The sequence below is a fragment of the Calypte anna genome, chromosome 3 (genome assembly GCF_003957555.1).
Source record: "Calypte anna isolate BGI_N300 chromosome 3, bCalAnn1_v1.p, whole genome shotgun sequence".
Classification (NCBI taxonomy): domain Eukaryota; kingdom Metazoa; phylum Chordata; class Aves; order Apodiformes; family Trochilidae; genus Calypte; species Calypte anna.
Genome location: NC_044246.1, coordinates 90,176,612 through 90,199,539, shown reverse-complemented (window position 1 = coordinate 90,199,539; position 22,928 = coordinate 90,176,612). Strand labels below are relative to the sequence as shown.

The 22,928-nt window shown below is 36.2% G+C and overlaps 1 protein-coding gene across 1 annotated transcript in view; it reads right to left on the bottom strand.

Moving 5' to 3' along the window:
- KHDRBS2 (KH RNA binding domain containing, signal transduction associated 2) overlaps positions 1-22,928 on the bottom strand; it is a 411,839-nt gene that overhangs the window by 140,659 nt on the left and 248,252 nt on the right. The window contains exon 4 of the mRNA XM_030447738.1: positions 9,694-9,840. Coding sequence (XP_030303598.1) covers positions 9,694-9,840 — 147 coding nt within the window. The remainder of the gene's footprint in view (positions 1-9,693; positions 9,841-22,928) is intronic.

Genomic DNA, 22,928 nt, shown 5'->3' with positions numbered 1-22,928 from the left:
TACATGATTGCATTACAAAATGGGATTTTGCATTCCATCAGAAAAAAATATTTGTGACTCTGAGTGAAATCTAATTAACCAAATTAAAAGAGAGATCTTTTTAAACATACTGTAACATGTTCACACTGTTTGGGAGAGAGATGGAAATGGTAAAAGCACATTCTCATGCAGGTATGCAATAGCATATCAGGGATTCATACTATTTTATGACATGAATCATCCCCTGTACCACAAAGAAGATGCAGTAGTGAAGCAAACTGTCACAATTCCCATGGCACAAATATTTTCCAGAGCTTTAGATCACCTCTGCTTTTAACTGCACCTGCTTTCAGTTTGGTATGCAAGATCCTACCCTGGATGCACTTTGTTTTACAGGCTGACATAAATCCATTAAGTGCTTTTCAAAGCAAGATACACAGAAAAGTGTAGACCAGCCAATACTCAAGGCACAATCTGTCTTTCTGATGTGTTTATAGGCAGAAATCTCCATCAAAATCAGAGCAAAATGTTTGTTTAATTTAGCATTGGCTCCTTTCAGTGGTTTTCAACCCATCACTCTAAAGATAATGATTGGGCAGAGATTGTGGCTGTTTACTGTGTAATTTAGCACCATGTTACACATGGGGCTACCCTTTGTGACATTGAGGGGATTTTCCTAGCTCCTCTGAGATAACAGTTCTGGCTCCCTGAACTTGCTGTAACCACCGTTGTTTTACACCTCTTCATTGCTTTTGTCTATCACTTTTAAGTTGGTCGCCTTTACAATAAAGCAGTATTTATTCCCTTCCTAAGAAATAACAGTCATGTAAATCAAATAATGAAAACGATGAACAGCTATTAACTGCCAATCTAAAAGTAATTTTTTTCTCTGCAAATTCTCCATGACCTTTTGAAGCCCTCACTTGTTTAAAAGTTACCAGCCTGAGCTTCCCTGCCAGTTGTCCCACTGAATAACCCTGGACAATCTATGTCTATTCATTTAACACTAATCTTGGAGCCAAATTAAGAGTCCAGGGTCAACTACTGTTTAATATCTTACTTTTGAATTTAAACATAGTTTACAGATGTGAAGAAACAATCAAAAGAAAAATTCTAAAAAATAAGGACTTTCATTTTTTTTCCAGTTCCTTCTTGTAGCGGACAAGAAGGCCAAGTGTTCAGGCTAATTCTGTGGTAAGTATCCATTATAAATAGAAACATAAATTTGCACCTTAATCAGAAATAGCCACAAGCCTTGCCAAGATTGTCACACTGCATGCATCCAAATATTTCTCACTCCCTCCAATCTGCTGCTAAAAACTCTGATTTTCAACAGTGTTGTAACTGAATTGTTACTGACTGGGTCATTCACAAGTCAGGAAAATTTTTATTTTACAAAAATTTTTATTTTTTTTGTGCTTACTTAGTAAGAAGTGTAAAACAGACTGCATGCATCATGGAGTTTTCAAACAGCTGAGAGAAATCAGCAAGTAGGTAGATAGTAGTTGTACTCACAGCTGTTTAAATAGGAAATATGAGATATTTCTTCCTGAGCATGCTTTTGCTGACTTCTGTATCTACCCTCATCCTTTCTCTCTGAATGAGCTCCTGCCTCTGGTAACATTCTGCCCCATCATTCCCAAATTACTCCCATTTCCAGCCCTGGGTACTAGACTGCCCCACTTCTCTTTCACCATAAGGTCTCCAGCCAGCTCTGAGAAAACTGATCACAAGACCCTAGTGTCATCACATGGCTCTTCAGAAAGATTATGCTGATTATATAGCCTTCCTTTTAAAAAAAAGGCTTATGTAGCTATAAGAGTTTCATTTGGTTTTAATCCAAGTCACCAATGGTTTCCCTTTGGAGTCAACATAATACAGACAATACCAGAGAATTATTTCTCTCCTATTAAAACCCTTTTCCAGTTTCACGCTTACTTTACCTTGAAGTATGTCTCCCACCGTGTTTCCAAAGTGAAGTGTCTGGCCATAGTAGGGATCCAGGATTTAAGATGCATTCTCATTCTCAGCATTTTTGGATGTTAGTATAGGTGGGCTGATGGCTGGGGATGTGCTTTGAGACATCTCTCTCATGCAAGCCTCTTCACCTGCTTAATGGCTACAGAGTTTGCTACAGAGTTTAAGCATTGCATCCCCTGTGCCTTTCTGTAAGGCTCACACAAAGGAAACTTGTGTGGAGAGAGGAATATGCTGAAATTAAATACTCTAATATCAAGATGGAAATATATCCATCTTTAAAATTTAATAAGTAAATCAGTTTTGACAGGCAAAGAAGTTTCATATACCAATTCCTAAACAAAACAGATACAGACACACCTATCTAGGGAACATTTCTTATTAAGAAAGTTTGAGCCCTTTCACTTGCATCAACAAGTGAGACAGTCCACAGGAGTATCAGGTGTCACTAACACAATCTTATAAAAACCTTACTCATTTAATATGACATCAGATTTGTTGACAAATTTATTTTTACCAAGCCATTAGAACATGAAAGAAATTATTAGAATATTTTCTCAGTTTTTTTCTAAGTTGCAATCCTTTCCAGCTATTCAGTGAAGGACAGGTGTTGGGCTGGTCACAGCAAAATCACTACAGTCACTTAAAAATTTGCATAGCAAAGTGACAGCATTTCATTTTAAGTTATTTGAGGCAATCAAATCTAAAAACATTCAGAAAACACTGAAGTAGTTCAAATGGGAAGAATGGTAGACAGAGCTAAGAAAAAAAATGACATTTAAGCATAAAATAACAGAAGATCCATTTCATTAGTTGATTGCTTCTTGACTACTGAGATGAGGCTACTGTGTGCCACCTTAGCCATCCCACCCCAATAAGAGAAAAAGGAAGCTAAGGAAGCTAAAGACAGGTCAGGAAGACACAGAAAGGTGTGGCAAGGATAGTCAGAATTATGTCATGGATAATCAGAGCTACTTCCACTTCTGCACAAGAGTGAGGACTGGTGCAAGATTATCCATTGCTTTGAACTATGCACACAGATCAGGTCACTCATCTGAAGTGTTAGCAGCTGATTTAGTACTTATAAGAAAAATAGACTTTTAGGATTTTAATTTTGTTTTACATGCAGAGCATAAATGAACTGTGAAACTCATTGCCAGCTGATGCATACTGAAGGCCAAAAACTTAACAGAGCTTCAAAAAAAGCATTTTAAAAGCTAAGGGAAGAGAAAGAAAATCTGCCACAGGGTATAAGCAACACAGTCTGGACACAGCCTTGAAAAGATCCAGTTTTTTGCCTGCTGGAAACTGAAAGAACACAACAGAGGAAAGATTAATCTCTATTTGTACTTTTTCTTTTATACTATTCTAAGCAAGTGTAACTTGGCATTCTCAGAATTGGCTGCAGAGACCATTGCTACATTAAAAATAAAATAAAATACAAAGTTTAAAAATGCCACCAAAGCCTGATTGCTTCCTTTTTATTTTTTTTATTAACAAAAAACCAAAAAACAAAACAGAAAAAAAACCCCAGCCCAAAACAAACACAGCCCCCCACCCCCAACCAAACCAACAACAAAAAAAAAAATCTCAAAAAACCCTCAAAACAAACCCCAAGCTTAATACACTGCCTGGCTATTATTTGCAGTATGGTTTTCGATTTGAATTAAAGAAGAAAAAGAATTTTTTAACTTGTGTTTACCTCCACAGATGAATTAAATCTTAAAAACCCTGGCATTTTGCTGAAATAAGTGAAACAGAGATAAAGTAAACTGACTAAACCAAATTCATCTAATCATCAGTTCACTGAAGAGCCAAAAAAATCACTCTTATCTCTTTGCTTTCAGTATTATGCTTATAACTCCAATATTGTCATTTTCATTCCTCACATTGATTATTGGGGAAAAAAACCCTAATATATAATGATGGAAACACATAATAATATCTTGCAATCTGTGTGGGTTTTTTCATCATTACAAAGTATTTCTTTGCAGAAAAAGTTATTTTAGATGCACTTTTCATGCTTACTTCTATATAAAATCACATGAAAATTTATTTTCAGACTTGTGGGCCTGGCATGCCAACAAGCAAGCCACTTTAAGTCATTTCAAGAATTATGTGCTCTTTGTGTTGCTTTTTAGGTTCAAAGAAGAAACAAACAAAAGTCTATACTGTGTATCAGTAAGTACATAAAATTCAGTCAGTTGAGAAATACTGGGGAGTACTTTTCAATTAAAAAGGCCATTTCAATGTACATCTCCATACCCAACTTGCACTTTCAGGTTTGACAAACTTAAAATGAATGATTTAAGCTACACAAATGCTGCTTACCAACTGGCCAATATCATGCTTAAGAAAAACTCTAGAGTATTTAAAAGTCAAGATCTACTCTCTACAAGTTACGATAACCCTCTTGAGTACACTTGTGTTTGAACATATTTATTATAATCTGATTTGATAAGTAGTGTTTAGGAAAAAAAGCTGTGAAGAGGTAAAGCACTATGACATTTATGCCTTGACAGAATCACTGCATTTTTTTCCTTCATTATCAAACTTGTGTGTAAAATTGCTAGAGATGTTCAGAATGGGAAAAAGAGAATCCAGCACAACTTAAACAGCTGCTAAAATAATTTCCTTATCACAGTTTAAGAATAATTACTGTAGTAATAATTGATTACTTCAAGTATCTTTGTAGAATGTGCATGTATAAATTATTTACTCTGACAGTTATAAAAACCATTCCTTTTAGTGATGAAGTTGTGTTGCTGCTCACCATCAGTTAGGGAAATATTTTGCCTGCTGTGGTTCCTGAAAAGAGGATAAAATCCCACTGAAAATCTCCCCAGAAATATAGCTTGTATGGAGCATGATATGGTATGTAAATAGAGATTAAACATTACATGTGAAATATAGAGAAGAAATCATACACAGAAAGAAAATAGAAAATATATACAGAAGAAACTCAGATGGACAATAAAAATGAGCAATACACATGTCATATAACTACATATACTTGTAATAAAACAGTCAGGATTGTGTTATTTTGTGTTGCATGAACTGCAAGATAGTCAACACTACGACTGCAATATAGTCAACACTACAAGGCATGACAGATCACTAGAGAAAGACCTTCAAGAGATTAAACTTTATTTTAGGATTATTTTTAATTGTTTAATTATTTATTTGTTCCCACTGGAAACAAACTGGCATCAAAGTTTGCTTTCAGTTCCCTCTAAACCTGAAATTTTTTTTATACATACTTCTGGTATGAATAATCTCCATTATGAAACTAGTAACTTCTTATTTCATTGAAAGGCTCTTTTTCCTCAATAATCTGTTTCCTCAGCCTGAAGAGCTGCTGATGGAAGCTATATCAGTGAGAATGCTTATTCTTCTTAAAAGACTGGTAAGAAAATTATTTTAACCAGAGTATAGAGAAAGGTAAGATAACGAGATTGAAGCAAACCATTAAAACCAAGAGGTTTAGCCATCTACAAGATAGTCTGTAAGACATTGTAGCCTGAATTCACAACATTAAAACTTGCATTCACCTACTGCCTCATGACACTAATTCCTAATGAAGGAATCTGATCTGATCTGATCACCACCTTCAGAAAACACCAGAATAAACACAGATGATCATCAACGATCGTCCATCAACTGGAGTGCACATAATGACTATCTGTTTATTCCCAGCCTTTAAGTGGTGTCAATATGCCTCAATTTAAGGCAGATACAAGTGGCTAGGAAAATGTATGTAAATGAGCTGAACAGCAGCTCTTAAAAGTGGTAATTGGTTCAATTTCTGATCATCTGACCGCACAGTTGTAAACAATCTTTTCAAAGCCATTGTGTCACTGCAGCTGCAACCTGCCCTCTACATAATAGCTCCCTATTACAGAGCACTCACATAAAACGTATGATCAGTATCTGCTTCCCTCCTTGTCCCAAGGGATGCTAATGTTAAATAAAAAAGCTCTGCTTAAAGGGATAAAAATGGCTATCGGAAAAAGATTTTGCATGTGTTAGAAGCACAGAACTCCTAAAGATGGAACAGCACCTTACTATATGGAAAAAATAGTTTGTTCAGAAAATACATTTTTAAGTTTGGATGTAAATCAGAATGATATGGCCATATCTGACCAGAATGATGTTGAATGTCATTATTAATTAATTAATAACAAAGAAAGTTTCACAGGATCTAGCTATAAACTTTTGAAAATCATCAGAGCTGTGAAAGCTTTTAAGATATTTCCCCCCAGTACTGGCCATTTTAAAATCTTTCCTTCTAGTTCAGTGACCCTGCAACCCACTCTGAGGCACTGAGACTTAACATCAGCTTTAGGTTCCTTAACCAGACCTTGGTCCCTGGCAGTCTGGGGTCAGAAGTACCTGCCACTCAGATAGCTATGGAATTTATTGAAAGTGTTGGGGTGAGTCTGCAGAACACACATCCTTCTCTTAAGCATCCATACTGTTTGTACTTTCCAAATACCTAATACTGGATAACCTGTATTATATCAGTATCAGTTCCAAACACAATCTTTACCCTAAGACCTCGACTTGTGGGAGCACATTTTTGTTATTTTTACTGTGTTGAGAAAAAATCAAATAGACCAGGCAGTTGTGTTTCAAAACTCTAAGGTAGTAATCCTATCAATCATGAGTCTTCTGAGCTGTCAAATTTTTACCACATTCAAATAAACACCAAAATAAAATGTATGACAATATCTATTTACTAATTGGATATAGACCCCATGCATGAAAGCCAAAGTTTTGCAGAAGCCCCACAAAAGATCTAGTAAAGTCAGTTGCAAAATAAATCTTATCCACCAGTTAGCATTGCCCCAATGGCACCTCCTAGGCCGACCTTAAGACGTGCAAAATACACCATATCATAGAATGGTTTAGCTTAAGATCATCAAGTCCCAACCCCCCTGCATGGGCAGGGACACCTCTCACTAGACCAGGTTGCTCAAAGCCCCATCCAGCCTGGCCTTGAACACTTCCAGGGAAAGGGCATCCCCAGTTTCTCTGGGCAACCTGTGCCTGTGTCTCAGCACACTGGAAGCAGAAGACAGCAAAAGAAGCAGCTTGGCTTTTAAAGCCTGTCAGCTGGCAAACTACTGAGGCTGCAGAAATTGGGGGTTCAACCAATAACAGAAATGCCTCTTGGAGGGATCCTGATGCAGCACCTGAGGCTGAGCTGCCAGCAGCTCTGAAGTGTGTTAACATGAGGAACAGACAGTGCAAATAGCAGTGGGCAGTTTCCACCACTGGCTTGGAGGTAAAGCCTTCACTAGTTAAAATTTGACACTTAGGCAAGGTTGAAGGTGAAGATTAAGCAATCACATTTATATTCAAAGTATTTCTTCATTAAAACTTTGCTTCAGCTAATAAATGTTCAATTTTTTTCTCAGTCCTATACTAGATTTGTCTCTTCTATTATATTTTTAAGGCATTTAGCTTAAAATTTAGTTACATTAAAACCTATGGATAAAGTATAAAAACATTCTTCCACCTTTATGACACAATCATTATTTCTGAGGGCAATATTTCACATGAACTTCCAAAAATTCATAAGCAATGTGAAAACTCATTTGTATAGTTTATTACATCCTTGATATAGTATAAATAAAACTGTTAGATTCTACTGCTTTCCTCCCTGTCATGCAATTCTAGTATTCAGTGCTGCAATAAATTAGGCCTTACAAACAACAAAACATCATAAAACAAATTCAAGAGATGCTGTAAAATAGGGAACAAAAAAGGAAATTATCCAGAGCAAGTTTTTTGAGTAGAAACCCCTTGACGTAGGTTTTAACCAACCAGTTAAAAATTGTTTTGTAAACTATTGTAAATATGAAATGAAGCAGAGGAAATAAAACTAACAAACAAGTCTTAAAGTGCAATTGTTACTTGTTTGAGTGATTATAGGTGCTGCCAACCAAGTTAAAAACCTTGTAACAAAGAACTGGTTTTATATTCCCTCCAGTGTAACTATTATACTTCTTTAGAAAAGTCATACAATCCTTATCAATAAATAACATGTCACACAAAATATACGTTTGTGCAGTTATTGAATATTTACAACAGCAACAAGCCACAGATTTTAACACAAACTCATCTCACACTGCTCTGTTTTCCTGATTCACCCAGAAGATTTTTTCAGGCTGGACACAACAGGCAATGGATGTTAAAAATCCAGGGGGCAAAGGAACAAGTACAATCATCACAGCATCATGCTGCAATGCAGGAGCTCTCTTCCAGAATGAAGAGGAAATACAAAGAAACTTTTAAGTAGGAACCTCTTACAGAAAAAAGTAAAGTTTGGCAAAGTCAAGAACAACTGGAAAATGGGGTTATCCAAAGGATAGAGCATGGAAGTCTTTGCAATTGGCCCTGTTACTATTTTTACCTGTAGCACTGCAGACTTTTCAGGAATGTGTTACTTAAGTAGATATTTTCTTTCAGTGTCATGGTTTGGCAGATCTTCACCGTTCAGTTGCAGCCAAAATGTCATTTCATGTTATGCTGCCAGGATTATGGCACTGACCTAATTTGTCCTTCATATTGTATGTTCCATACCAGGTCAGAAATAATAAAAAAAATATATTCTTTTCTCATGGTTATTTCTCAGAGTTTCAAAAATATTTTATTACCAGTTCCCAAATTAGAAGCACAATAAGAGGATGGAAAGGGAGAATCAGAAAGACAATCAATTTCTTTAAATGAAGCTAATTTATGGGCACTCACTTGGTGCCAAGAAACTTCATTATTTAAAGCAAACATCAAGCTGTTTATTTTCAACAAATTTAAGTTACTTATTTTTAATTCTTAAAAAAAAATATGTTTAGTTGCTTTAAAAAAATTGAAGATATTAAACACTGTACTTAAATATTGTACTTGTAATGTATTCTCCTCTTCCCCTGTCAAGAAACCCCACCAAATAAAATGTATAAATTCTGCCATGCAAATATGTGTATGCCTCACTGACTATCTCTTATCTGAGCTTCACTTTTCACAATTAAATATCCATATTTAATATGGATATACTTGAATTCTGGGAGAAATTTTAAGTATAAAAATATAATGGAATACTGGATAAAGGTGGAAAAAATAAATTCCAGAGACTTTGATGGGACAGCAATAGAGAAAAAGGAAAATATTTCAGAAAATTATGTATTGAGTATACATCAAACTGAGAAGGATCCCAGATTTAGAATATACTCTTGTGCTCTCTTACCTGATTAAATATTGCTAAGCTATGGTGTGAGTCAAGATGAACTGCCTGAACAGAAATGTCTGAGGAATGTTTTCCTCATGCCATTTGCTCCACAAGAAATTCATTAACCTCATTAGCAAGATATTCACATAAATCATTACATATATAAAAATGTTTTCAGACATTTAACTATGCAAAAATTTTAAAAGTTATTCACATCCTGTTGACTGATGTCTGAAGCCAGAAGAAAAAAGCAAGTCCATTCCTCCCTCAAAAAACCAAGAAAGGAGAGCAAAAAGCAATGACACATGGAAATAATATCTAGAAAACATTTTAGGGGACCAACTGTGACAATTAATGGCCTGTTTACCATCTTCTTGCAATGAGGGAATGAAAGATAAATGTTCAATAGAACCTTCCCCCCACCCTTTAGCTAAAGGTACTTAAAGAAGGCACAAATTCAATGCAGCAAAATCATAACCAGAGACAGAAGAATGCTGCAAGTCACTTACAGGAACGAGGAATTTTTTGATTTCTTCCAAGGCATGACTCATACGAGAATATGCCTCCCCAGGAGGAGCAAAGACTTCAATTAATACGTGAAGCTCATCACTCAAGTGTGCATATTTGGCTTCGCCACTTTTTCTTAGTTCTTCCTCCTATTAAAGAAAAAAAAAAAGGTGTTGTTTTAGGGTGTTTTTTTTTAGAACTAATTTTGCATTGATTCAGCATTTACAGAAAACATGAGAAAAGGATGGAATGTAAGCAGATTTTTAAACCCTTTGAGAAATAGAAGTCTAGTACTTAAAGATTTAAAAATCAATTTTGAGAGTTTGAATGATAAAACCAGCATAATTATCATCTGCCACAGATTCTAATCAGCACAGTGAAAAAAATGCTAAATACTCTAGAAGCAAGTATTGAAATATTAAATTTGTAATGGCATAGCTGCATTGATCTGTCTGAGTCTAGCTGTTCACAAAAAAAAAAAAAAAAAAAAAAAAAAAGATCTATTTAACCATTTTTGAGCACTTTAATGAATTGTATTGCTTATTAAAGTCTTTCAGCTATTTAATGAATATCTGCAGGCTGTACATTTTAGTGTCACTAAAGGGAAGTATGCCCTAGTACTTCTATTTGAGACATGATATTCGAATTTCAGTCCAAGTTCTACTATATGGTACCTATGCAACCATTGGTGAAGATGGAGATTCATCTCAACTAGATTTATCTTGACAATATTTGGGTCCCAATTTTTGCAGCTATAAAACAAGCATAACAATCCTACTTTATGTTACAATAATGCTCTGAAGCATCAATCCACTTTCTTCTACAAGGTTTTGAGATAGTGAATGTAAATTGTAATACATATTCATAGTGGTTACCCCTGCAAAAAAAGCAAAGATTTGTAATAGAGATCATGTTAAAGGCACTGGTTATGACAATATAATGAAAACTTTATGTCATTACTACACAAGATAGCAATAAGTAATGCTGAAGATATGATGAGTTGAAACCTTAATCTGCAAAAATATTTTGAGAAATATAATTTTGAAGAAAAGAAGTATGTATATCTGCATTTCACAGATGGAAAACAGAATCACAGAAAAAGAACCAAACTAATTTGCTTGAAATTGGCTAAAAAGTTACAGCTTTTTAGTAGGGACTAAAACAATACTTTATAAAAATTTAGATATCTAAGATAAAATTTTTAACAGTACATTACAGTTCTTATTTACCTAATTTATTTACTTGTTCATTAACTACACATATTTTAGCCTTACCTAATTGACATAATTCTTGACACCAAAATATGTGCACAATGTTATTCTTCGAAGAAAGTACATACAGTTCTTTCTACCTACAGCAAATGACACAGTCCCAAGAACTTTCTGCTTTTTCACAGAATACTCAATGGTTTCATGCTTTAACTCCCAAGCCCTAGATCTGAATCCATGTTAAGACAACATTTTGCAGATAATAATAAAATCCTAAGTTCATAAATGTGATCCATTATTTTATTTTTAAGAGTTGGAAATTGACATAGTTGTTCTCAACTAAAACCTAAAAACTAAGATAAGCAGCACAGATGGCAGCATATTTCTATCTTTCCATACATGAAGTATCTTTGACATTTAACTTATCACTGAAATTTCTTTGAAATGTCCATATGAACCACAGCATAATGTAACAGTCTGTCTTGAGATGTTCCAGTGCTTTTCAGATTTCTGGGAAAAAAACCCATTTGATTGCATCTTCTTGAATGATTTAACATGAAGTATTTCTACATAATTAAGTTTTAATAGTTATAAAGCAACATCCTAGTAATTGCTGGAAGTTTCTTTCATATTGCTTTTTTAAGATTTAAAAAAAAAGAAAAAGAAAAGAAAAAAAAGAAAGAGCTCCAAAGTTGTTTTTCAGGAGAGGTCTGCCAACAAACTTTGCAAAACATATAAATTTGTTCTTTTTTTCAAATGCTAAATAATATTTGGCTCATTATTTTGATGAAGACTTTGCACAGCTAACAGTAAGATGATTTTATAATGCAAACCTGTCTTACAGAAGGTTTAGTATGTGGTGGTAACAATATTTCTTTTTCATTTTCTGAAACATTTCAGGAATTCTCAAAACACACAATTTTAAAACCTTCTTCCTAGGTTCAGCAAATGCTTTCTGTCACTACTCAGCAGTCATTTCTACAGAAGATAGAAACAGCAGGCTAGGGTTGTGAGATCCTCAACATTTCCTTCTGAAGGTAACAAATGATGATTTTTCTTGGTAGAGTGTATGGGGCTAGAGACTGAATTTTCACAAAGGGTAAAACATCAGAAAATTCCTATTTTATTGCAGCAGTGTGTGTTGACAGAGAGGAACTTAAATCTCTTCAGGAAAAATATGGAAGGGTAGGAATTCACAGAGCATGTGAGCACTGCATCTTTACTCTCCCAAAGACAATGAATATAACTGAGTATTTTAGGACCAAATGTAGCCTTACATTTAATCATGTGTCAAGTATCATTCATCTAACAAGCAAAACAACAGATATAATTCACACTGTTGAGGAGACACTAGCCTACATGGAAGGTTACATCTGCTGGCAGGTAATACAGGTAATACAGCTTTCCAAGTGCACTATGGATGATTGGGCTCTACCAGGAGCAATCCCAGGAGCATGTGAAGCTGGACAACAACTTTGGAAGTCTTCATGAGCAAGCAGCACAATCCAGCTGCACAGCAAAACGGTCTGTGCTATGGACCCAGCAACCACACTATTTATCATTAACCCACTAGCATTTTGGTGGGTTTTGCTCTATGCTTATTGTAGACTGGTTGCACAAAATTATTTCCAGTTCGAAATCAGCGAGCCTCTGAGAGCCCAACCTTGGTTTAGTTTCATAGGAGAGGAGTTCAGTTCATGCCCCATTATCTCTGATTACTGTAAGTAATGGCCCAGTCCTTGGGAACAATCAGGAGTCTGTCTTCTAAACTGTGCCTCCAATTCTAAATAAAACACCAATGAATAAACAACCCATGTAGTGGGTACAGACCAAGATGGAAGAGAGACATATATGAGTCTTTCTAGCATCTGCTACATGAAGGCTAAGTGAGTGACATTATCACAGATCTACTTTATTTGGTGTTATTTGTAAGGTTCTCTGGCTGCTGTTGGCCTTGCAAGATCTGCACCACTAACAGTGTCCAATGCAGCAGACCATTTACCTGTGGGCTTTGGCTGTTTCTCAGTTAATTCTGCCTTAACCACCTGTGATGTCGAGCCATTGCCCATGGTGCTGGCTGTAACTTCTGTCAGATTATCCCACCCTTTTATGCTCAACACTTTCCCACACCATGTCCAGCAGTTTTCCACACCCTGTTCAGGTTGCACAGCCTTGGTCAGGGTCTACCCAGCAACCCAATAGTTCACCCACAGCCCTAGCACAGAAGTTGTAGCTGCTTAAGCCTATACATGTAGACATGAACCAATTCACAGTGAAATACAACACGCATTGGAAGCCTGATGGATTTACTATAGACAACTGCCCTGAAAACAATCAAAACACAGTTAGTCTGAGGCACTGGATCTTAGGGAAAAAACCAAAACAAACCAAAGAAACAAACCAAAAAAACCCACAAAAAACCTGGGACCAGATCAGTCCTCATTTATAAAATAAATGGAAAAGATTCCATGAGTTTCTGGATCAGCAATAGAAAGCTCTCTTAGTACTGACGCCCACGTCAATCATACATTTCTTATTTACTGCACAGTGATGATGTTTAAATCCTCTGCAAATTCAGCACAGCAGAGAAAACACACCCCACCCTCCAGAGACAATTGTCCCCTTGTCCTGACCCTCTTTTACTGCCCTCTTTATGCCACTTCCCTTAATCTCTTGAAGCTGACAGTACTATATTCCAAACCCAAGCCAAGCTTTCCTCACACTTTTTGCTTCAGGCTCCCTTAGTCCTCATCTGCTGCCTCACAATGTGTCTGTCACATAGTGCTCAAGTCTACTTCCCCTTAACCTGACACCACTCCATAACCCATTCCCTAGCAATAGAGAACAGATATTTTTAAACACCTGCTGGTTTTTACCATGTCCATTTGACCAAAACAGGAAAAATGAATTATACAATTCTGTAGCAGAAATTTGAGGAGCACCAATCCCCGCAAAAGTGAAGCACCTGAGTGATAGCATAAAGACCAAGAAAAAAGATAAATTAATTCTGGCTGAGAAATCAGCCTTAACATTTTAATAGGGTGTGTGCTGACAGAGAACTGATTTCTGTCTAGAACCTTGAATAAATGGTTGAATAAAACTACTGGAAAGAATTTGAAAGAACAAATGTATTTTGAATAACAAACAAAATTACACAATCCAGACTGATTAATAAAAAGTGTCCTCATAAAACTGAAGTAACTGAGGATCCAAAAATAATAGAAGAGAAATCTGCAGCAGGAACTGTGAAAATCTCAGATATAAGTTTCACCAGTACAATACACAGAACTTCCTGTAATATAACAAATACAGCTATGAAAAGGAGCAAGTACTCCAAGAACAATATGACAATTGCTGTGGATTTCATATCTCACAAGAATTTGCAAATAAAAAGCAAAGCACAGAGACTAGACAAAGATGTTAATCACAGTGCTGCTGCTACAGAGGCATTATTCATGAGATCAATGGACAATGCTACAGAAGAAAAGTAATGAGTGTGCAGTTTGACAAATGGAAACCTATTAATTTTTAATCTGGACATAAATGCTAAATGCTAGATGTCTGAAACACTGCAGTAAAAGTAATGAGTGAACTATATGGCAACAAGAATATCAGAATAGATATAAATATTGGTGGTACTTGGTTTGGGGTTAAAAACTTTCAGGTTTTAGGTCCCATCAGTGGAAAAACAGAACAAAAAAAAAAAATAGAGGAACAATCTGAGAATGAATGAGGTGGAATGGGACAGTTCTTATCAGAGTAGAGAGCACAGCTTGGAGAGCTTAGTCATCCTTTGACTGTTGTTTTTAAAGCAGTTATTCACATTCCAGGAAGAATTAAAAGGAAGATGATGACTGTGAGTACATTAGGAGAGCTCAAACAGCAGCACAAAGAAAATGGGTGTACAACAGCTGCAGCTGGCCACACACTCCCCACAGTGAAATACAGGCATGTAGAAAGAACATTGTTTACAACAGAGGAAATTTTGGAGATGCAGGTTGCAACAATCATTTTTCTATATTTGATGCATCATTAAAATTCTTGTAGTTACTTTGGTGAAATGGAGCAGAGATTTATGTACATTCAGTACTGCCATGGGCAAACAGGTCCTTCAGTTCAAGGGTGCTTTATGTCCTGATGCTTTTCATAGTGAAATATAACAACATCTAAATGGTAAAGAGGCACTAAGCTGTACCTAGATCATATTTGTGTTTAGATAGGTAAGAAGCAAAGCAAAGACAAATCAAGTAGAAGCATGTGATGATAATACAACCATTGAATCACTCTCAGAACAGCCTGAAGACCTTGGGTATACGTTAGATGAACAAGAAAATAAATGCTTAGGAGAATGGTTAACAAATTAAAGCGTTATGTGCCACAACTGAGGCTAGAAGTGAGACCAGCTACTGAACCATGTATAAATTACCCACAAGAAAGCTGGTAGTGCAGATATAGATTTCACAAAGCTACAAACATTCCCACATTGTACAAATCTAAGAAAAGGTAAAACAGAATCACCCGGGCTTTAGACAACTGCTGCTGTAACTAAACATGCCCAAGACATTCAATGGATATCTCCAATGAATGGGAAGTTTGCAAAGCGAATGGAGGAAAAGAAAAGCACATTTACCAAACCTAAGTATGCTTTGGAAAAAAAATTGTTTTTATCTTAAAACTTGAAATCACAGCTAGAGACCACTACATACAGGGTGCACTCAGATGCAGCAAAAAGACTGTGCTTTAATTAATGAGAGTATAAAAGGTCATGTTTTATTTAGGAGAGGATATTTACCTATTTGTTGCATCCAAGCAACAGAGTAAGTTGGGCATCATCACTATGATGCAGGGGTTTGTTCAACTATACCAGGCTGCTGACAAGTAAAAGAAAAAATTATCCAAAAGGATAAATGTAATTATTTAGAGATTTAAAAAAAACAAAGACTAGAGAGATTTTACAATGTCTGATGACACTGTAAGAACTTTAAGAGCTTGCTGTGTCAAAATTAAAGCAGCAAGCCTGTGGCACAAGAGAAAAAGATTATTTTAGCAAAGCAGACACAGCTTTGTGTACACTGGTTGAAGGAAAATTTACTCTTTTCCTCTGTTATCATCCTTACTTTTCTGAAATAACTTTACTAGTTCTATATCATATTTCTAGCTGTAGTTAATTCATCATGTTTGGAGCCAAGTTATGTTGGTTTTTATAATTTTTAATACATTTTTTAGAGACAGAGAAGGTGAAGAGTGACACTAGAAAGCTCTACTAATGTTGTAGGTAATTCAGCAACCTAGCTGATGACAAATACATATAACCTTCTTTCCAAGATTTCTGATAATTTATGTTAAGAATTCTATATATAGACAGTAACAGTAGGATAGTTAGTTATCTACAATTTTTATTTTTCAGAAAAAAATCATCTTGATATCTTTAAAAAGTAATCAGTGTTTTCAAAAGCTGTGTTTAATAAAAAATACTTGTTATCTAAAATATATTAAAAGGTATAAATAACTATATCCCTTTTTCTTACTTTTCTATCATTAAGGTTGCTATTATTGATCCTATGAGAATGCAGCTTTTTCTCCAAGGAATAAATATAACAGAATATTTATATCCTAAGGATGGCAAAGAACATTCTGTCTTTAAGTATGGAGACTTATATGAAAAGATAAGTTTCAAAGTTCTTAAGGTTCTGGATGAATTCTATTGCTATGCACTACACCATTGAACTGAAATACGTCTACTCCAGTTGTATAGTAGTCAAGTACTAAGAAGAGCTTGTTTTCTTTTTCTTGAAGGAAACAGTAAAAGGAATATTCTTGCCATAGAGAAAATTCTGGAAGGAAAAAATTCATGACTAAACTACTATCTGTAAAAGGAGAATTAAAACCTTTTATCTCTAAACCATCAACCAGCAGAGGCTTAATGTGTACACTTACCTTTGACTTTGAAGTAAACTGAAACTTCATTTTGGGAATCCATGTATTTGTATATTTAATCCCAATTTCACAAGGAAAGCTCCAAGGGCACACTTAAAGGTATCTACTTGCTTAACAACCCATCTGATAAAGAATGCTTCACCAAATACCACCCTCCATAACAAATCCACTGATGCACAGTCATTACCACAGTGCCTAAATGCTACTGCAGGTAACTACAAAAAGAGATTTCCAAGCCTCTCCAGATCTTACTGTGTCACTTACCCATTTAGTTCATAGCTGCAGACAAACTTAAACACTCAAGATTTAGGCATGATTTTGGTCTTTAACACCGGACTTTGGTCATGTGAACTGTTCAGTTGCTTCCTATGAAAACTACAAATGCCAGTTTTCCACAGTAATACTCTTCAGACAGAGAAGTGATGGACTGGCAGTGTTGCATGAGGGTGAAGGAGATCTGATAGTTATATCCAGCTTAAGCTTCTTTCATATGCATAAACTAGAGAGGGACTTCAGTAAGATAGGTGCTCTGAATACACTTCTACTTAATAAAAATCAGCCTTGCTGCCCGTTTCCTTAACAAGGTAGCAGTTGGAGGTAAAATCAAGTTGCACATTATGAAAGTTAGGAAATAGGCATTTATTGTAGGGAAATTGCTAGAATAATCCCACAAGAACCATTTAGGCAAGTGTTCTGTTCAACTATCCATAAGTGTTCCAGAAAATGAGTTGAAAAATAATGAAAATGCTCCAATGATAACAAACAGCTCTGTCTGTGCACACTGTGAAAGACTAGATAATGTTATTCCATTCTACAGAGGGATTTTGTTCAGTATCCAATATCAATGAAGAGAATATTCTCTGTTAGGTATTTTTAAGAAAGGAAGAGAAATGAAACTGCAAAACCTGTACTACTGCTCCACCGTCAATACTGAATACTGTTGTAGTGCCCCAATTTAACAGAAGTATTAAAATTAAAAAAAAAAGACCAAAATTAAAAGGATGATTCTGAGTATGGAAATATTTCCATATGAGAATCTGAACACAGAAGTCTGGCAATCCTGATGTCCCTTGTAGTTCAGAATGTCCTTTAAATAACTGATTCTTGGAAGACCTCTCAACTTTCACTATTTCTTATGTTCTTACCCAAGTTTTCAGTCCTGAATTTGCAGGAGCTGAAGACTAGGTTATGCTGTCTTATTTGGAACTACTACTAGTAGGGCATGAGGGATGTGTTGTACACATACAGAACAAAACAACATGCAAATTTATTTTTTCTTCTACAATACTTGCTATTTATTGCGGATCTGTTAGATGTATCTTTTTCATTAAACACCACCTATAACATAGACATCTATGCTTAAGGCAGTTACATGTCAAATAAAGAACTCACTTCTAATAATGTTTCTCCCTAGGCTACACATTTTGTTTAAAAGATTATGTTACTAATTAGTATTCAAATGAGCTCAATGCAGTATTACGAGTGCTTCAAATAGAAAAAAGGAAACACTTCAGCTGCTCTGATTGCTCATTATAATCAGAACTGAGAGAGTGCAGAGAAGAGAGATTTACAGCCACTTCTGCTGCAAATTCAGGAATCATGATTGCTGCAAGATGTGCAACAACTGTCTGCTTCCTTCAACTCCTCACCTCCTGACTGCTGCCTTCATCTCCTCACCTCCTGACTGCTGCCTTAACCTCCTCATCTCCTGTGGTGGCACCCTCCCCTGACCCTCACACAGGGGGGACTTCTTGAAGGATAATGTACTTAAATCTCAGACCAACCCTTTGAAGTCTGTCTGGGAAGACTGAAGTCACAGGTTTTAAAAGATAGAACTGATCATCCCACTTAACTCTTGACTGTTTTTTTCCACCATTGAGCAGGTTTCTAAGTTAACGCTTTTTACTCTGAAATGCAATGGTACCTGTGATGCAGGAAAGTCCTTCCCTAAACACCTGGGATAAAGGTAGGGACCTCTCCCTGTCTCCCATATTGGAATAGGCAGGGGATCAGTGATGGTTCAGCTTCCAGCAATTTAAAGACCTGGCTGATAAGCTGTATTAAAAAGTTAATTTTTCTGCAACTGGGCTGATTGCCAATAATTATTTCCTAAAGTCAGTCCCTTGATTAACCACAAAAGCAGCACATATATTCAATCATCCTACCACCAAATATAGAAAGAGAACCCTATTTTATATATCCCCTTGATTCTCATGCAGTGATGCAGAAACCATTCTAGTGGAGAGAAGCCATTTTGGCAGAGACAAACTGAATTCTGTGGAATCAAGAAGGAGAAGAAGTTCATAAATAACTGTCAAATGCTGTATCTATTGGTGTTTATACAGACCAAAATGTTTCAATATCTGGAATTACTTCAAAAATGCACTATCTTCCAAAAAAGTATTTAAAGTAATAGAATTTTAATGCCTTGCATCTAAAACATCTTTTCTCACATGTGACAGTCATACATGACTTCACAGCTTTCAGTTGCTTTTCCTTTCCATGTAGGATTAAGTTTTTTCATAATGATAAAGAACACAAACACCCTTTTCAGCAACAAAATTACTTTTTCCTCTATTATCCATAAAATCTAACTACTCACATTATATTCATTTAGACAAATTTTACTAAGGGTGCAAGTTCTTGGACAACTTCTCAGAGAGTGTTGGATTTAGTTAACAGATTAGTGTATTTAGCAATATTCCATATATCACCATTTTATGTCTGACAGTTTTACCAAATGCAAGTAAAATTGCTTGCAAAAAGATTCTTGGTCATCTCAGCTATGATAGTGATTTGCTCTGCAAAGATTGAAGAACACATTTTCTAATCTTTTCATAATGGAAAAGTTTAAGTATATTAGTTCAATATAAACCTTGAATGGGTCTGACTAAAAACCCTGCATTTTTTAATGAATAGTGATTATAGCAATTCTAATAGCAATTTACTAGAAGGCTCATTTTCATGAAATGTGCAGGGTACTCAGACCATGGACAATTCAGGTAACATCCATCTCCTTGGCTGAGCAGTCTAGGCCTCATCTGAGCTCTGAAAGATTGAAGAAGCTATCACTCAAAGAAATGTAGAGGAAGTTAAAAGGAGTTCTTCAAAGTTTTTTTACCTTAATTTGGCTGGGAAGCAATGATGGTAGCTTTTGGTTGGGGTAACTTACTTCCAGTGTTCCTCACTGCAAATTTTAAGAATATATTATTTACCCAAGGAGAACAAAGATGTATCCCCATTGGAAAGCAGACTGACTCCATTGGCAAGGTGCACAAACATCCTAGGGTCATAGAGAATGGAGCCTGGAGGATGGCAAAGGCTTTCCTCTGGGAAGTTCAACGTTCAAAATTAAATAGTGTTCTTTGAACATTCCCAAAGAAGACATCAGGTGTGCATTCACTTCAAAGGATATTACCCCTGGCTGAAGGGGTCAGTGGTATTAAACTATTTTGGCCAAGATGTCAGTGACAGGGCAGATAGGGGATTTCTTCTAAAACCTCATGGCATACTCCTCCTGCTCCCCTCTCCTGAGATTCCCATTCCTACAAGTACACTCACAGTGTCCACACCAGAACAGATCATCAGAAACACCTCAAACAAATGTAAAATTGCCAGAGTAAAATAAATTTACAATTTAATTGAAAGCAGATCACTGTATTCCAGAAAAGGTTAAGTGTAGCAATCTTCAAAGAGTCGGCTAATTTTACTGCACAAAAAAATTAATATTAATTTTGTACTTAAATTTTATCATCCAGATCATCCTTGGCAATTTAAAGCACTCCCCCAATCCCCTTTATGCTCTCAGATTTTTGCAAGAAGACATAACCTTGTGCATAGGCTTTGAGAGTTGCAAAATTTTCATTATACAGCAGCCATATCTCAGACAATCATAAAATATGCAGATTATGTTAATCAATTATAGTCAATTCTGCTTAATGTCACCATCAGTTTACCACAATATTTCCTTCTATTAAAAGCCTTTTCCCAGGAAACATTGTAACCTGCCTCTGGCTGAAAATGAAGCATTGCATTTGATTCCAGTTCTTTAGTGCTTTAGCACCTGTGGTCTCCCTTGTTGCTCATTTTCAATACCAGTAGAAATGAACATAAAATTGAACAGCAGCCCTGTTTATGGCAGACTTTTTCCATAGCTTTGAGACAAAAGATGAGGGTATTTTTATTGCCGTATGAGTATCCTCAAATGTTCTGACTCACATTAAATGCTGAAAACACATTTTCTTCCCTTTCTTTCCTTCTAAATTGAAAGAAAGTAAAATAAAAATAAATCCTAAACCAGGAGTACATGCACCATAGAAACTGAACAGAGCTTTGGCTCTGAACAGACTTGGCTTCTTGTGCTACATTTTCCATTTGAATGTTGTTGTTTGTTTGTTGTTTCATTGAAACTCTGCAAAGAACAAATGACTCAAGTTCTTTGAGGGCATAATTACACTCCCCAGGCTGTGCTAAACCCCAGGTCTTTTTGAGGTGCTGGAGCTGAGACAAGGTCCCAGTCTGAAAGAATAGTTACGGGACATCTGGACAATTATTTCAGTTCCCTGAGTAGTATTAATTTACCTCAATTAAGATGTCCAAAAGTTAGATATTTAAGCCTAAATGAGTCATGTGGAGCTCTCAATGAAAAGAAACAGAGGCCTTCACAGGGTGACTCATCTCAAGCTGAGGATGGTGTTCAAGGTAATTTGGAAGTTTAGGTGAGTAAATCAGTTTAAGGATCTAAATATCATCTTGGATTTGCCCAAACAACATTAATAAAGAAATAATCAAGTAAAAATTGGCAACTCTAAAAATGTAAACAACAGGCCTAGAATCAGTTGGATTATCTTATAAAAATTAGTAGCATGAGGGAGAAAATAAAGTACTAGAGCCATGCTGGACAAATATATTGACTGTTAGGCATCACTTTTCTAACTGGCTAAGGGATTACAGACATCACTTTAGTTTATCTGTAAAAAGATAACAGAACTAGCATGAATCAGAAACATTGCCTATATAAACTTTGTCCTTTAAACACACATTTTAGAGTTACCTGATGGGCAAGCAGGATGAAAATGTCACCATATTACAAGTGCCTCAGATATTCCACCACTGATGCCACAGAGAGCAATCAAGCAGGTGGAAACTTAAGCAACTAGGCAAGTCATGGTTGAGATGTTACCATTGCTGCGTGGTGCCATTTTCATTCCACTCAAGAGTCAGTGATTGCAAAAGCAACACTGGACAACAGGTCCCAGTATGATTTAAGAGAGATGATATATCTGCTTATGAGAAATTCAATTTGTTTTAGTTTCATTTTATGTAAGTTACAGAGGATTTGGCAACCATGGACTTTCCCAGCAGAAAAGCCAAGCAGAATTTTGGCTTTGGCCTTTCTCCTGGGACTTGTGGGAATCGTGTTGCACAACGAGAGCTGTTTATATTGAACCTCTCTCAGCTGTGGTTTACCAGTTATAGACTTTCACCACCAATGAATCCATCACAGCAGGACAAGTTCTACCTCTCTGAAGTCCAAACAGTGGCACAGTGGACATCACATTGCATTACTGCATTATACAGAGTAGTCTGGTAAAGCACTTGAGGTGCTCCTACAGTAACCAGAGTATGATGTCTGTCCTAGCAGGACTTCTTGATCCCCTGGCTGTGATTGGGGTCTGCTGCCCAACTTGGTCACCTACTTATAGGTCTTGCATTGTCCCTACCTATATCCTTGCTTCCTGACACCTGAGGGTGCAAAAGCCTCATCCAACACTAAACTGCAAGCGTGTTTCCTTGGCAAGTCTTTCACAGAATCACAGAATGTTTAGGTTGGAAGAGACCTCCAAGATCATCCAGTCCAACCTTTGACTAACACCACAGTCAACTCCTAAGCCATGTCCTTAAGGACCAGGTCCAAAAGCCTTTTAAATGCCTACAGGGATGGTGACTTCACCACAGTCCTGGGCAAGCCATTCCAGTGCCTGACATTGCTTTTCCTCCATACCCCACAGAAAGCATTCCACTAGCTGGGGACTGACTTACCTTCCTTCCGCCATGTGTAGAGAAAGGGAGGGTTTTTTGTTTCTTTTTGA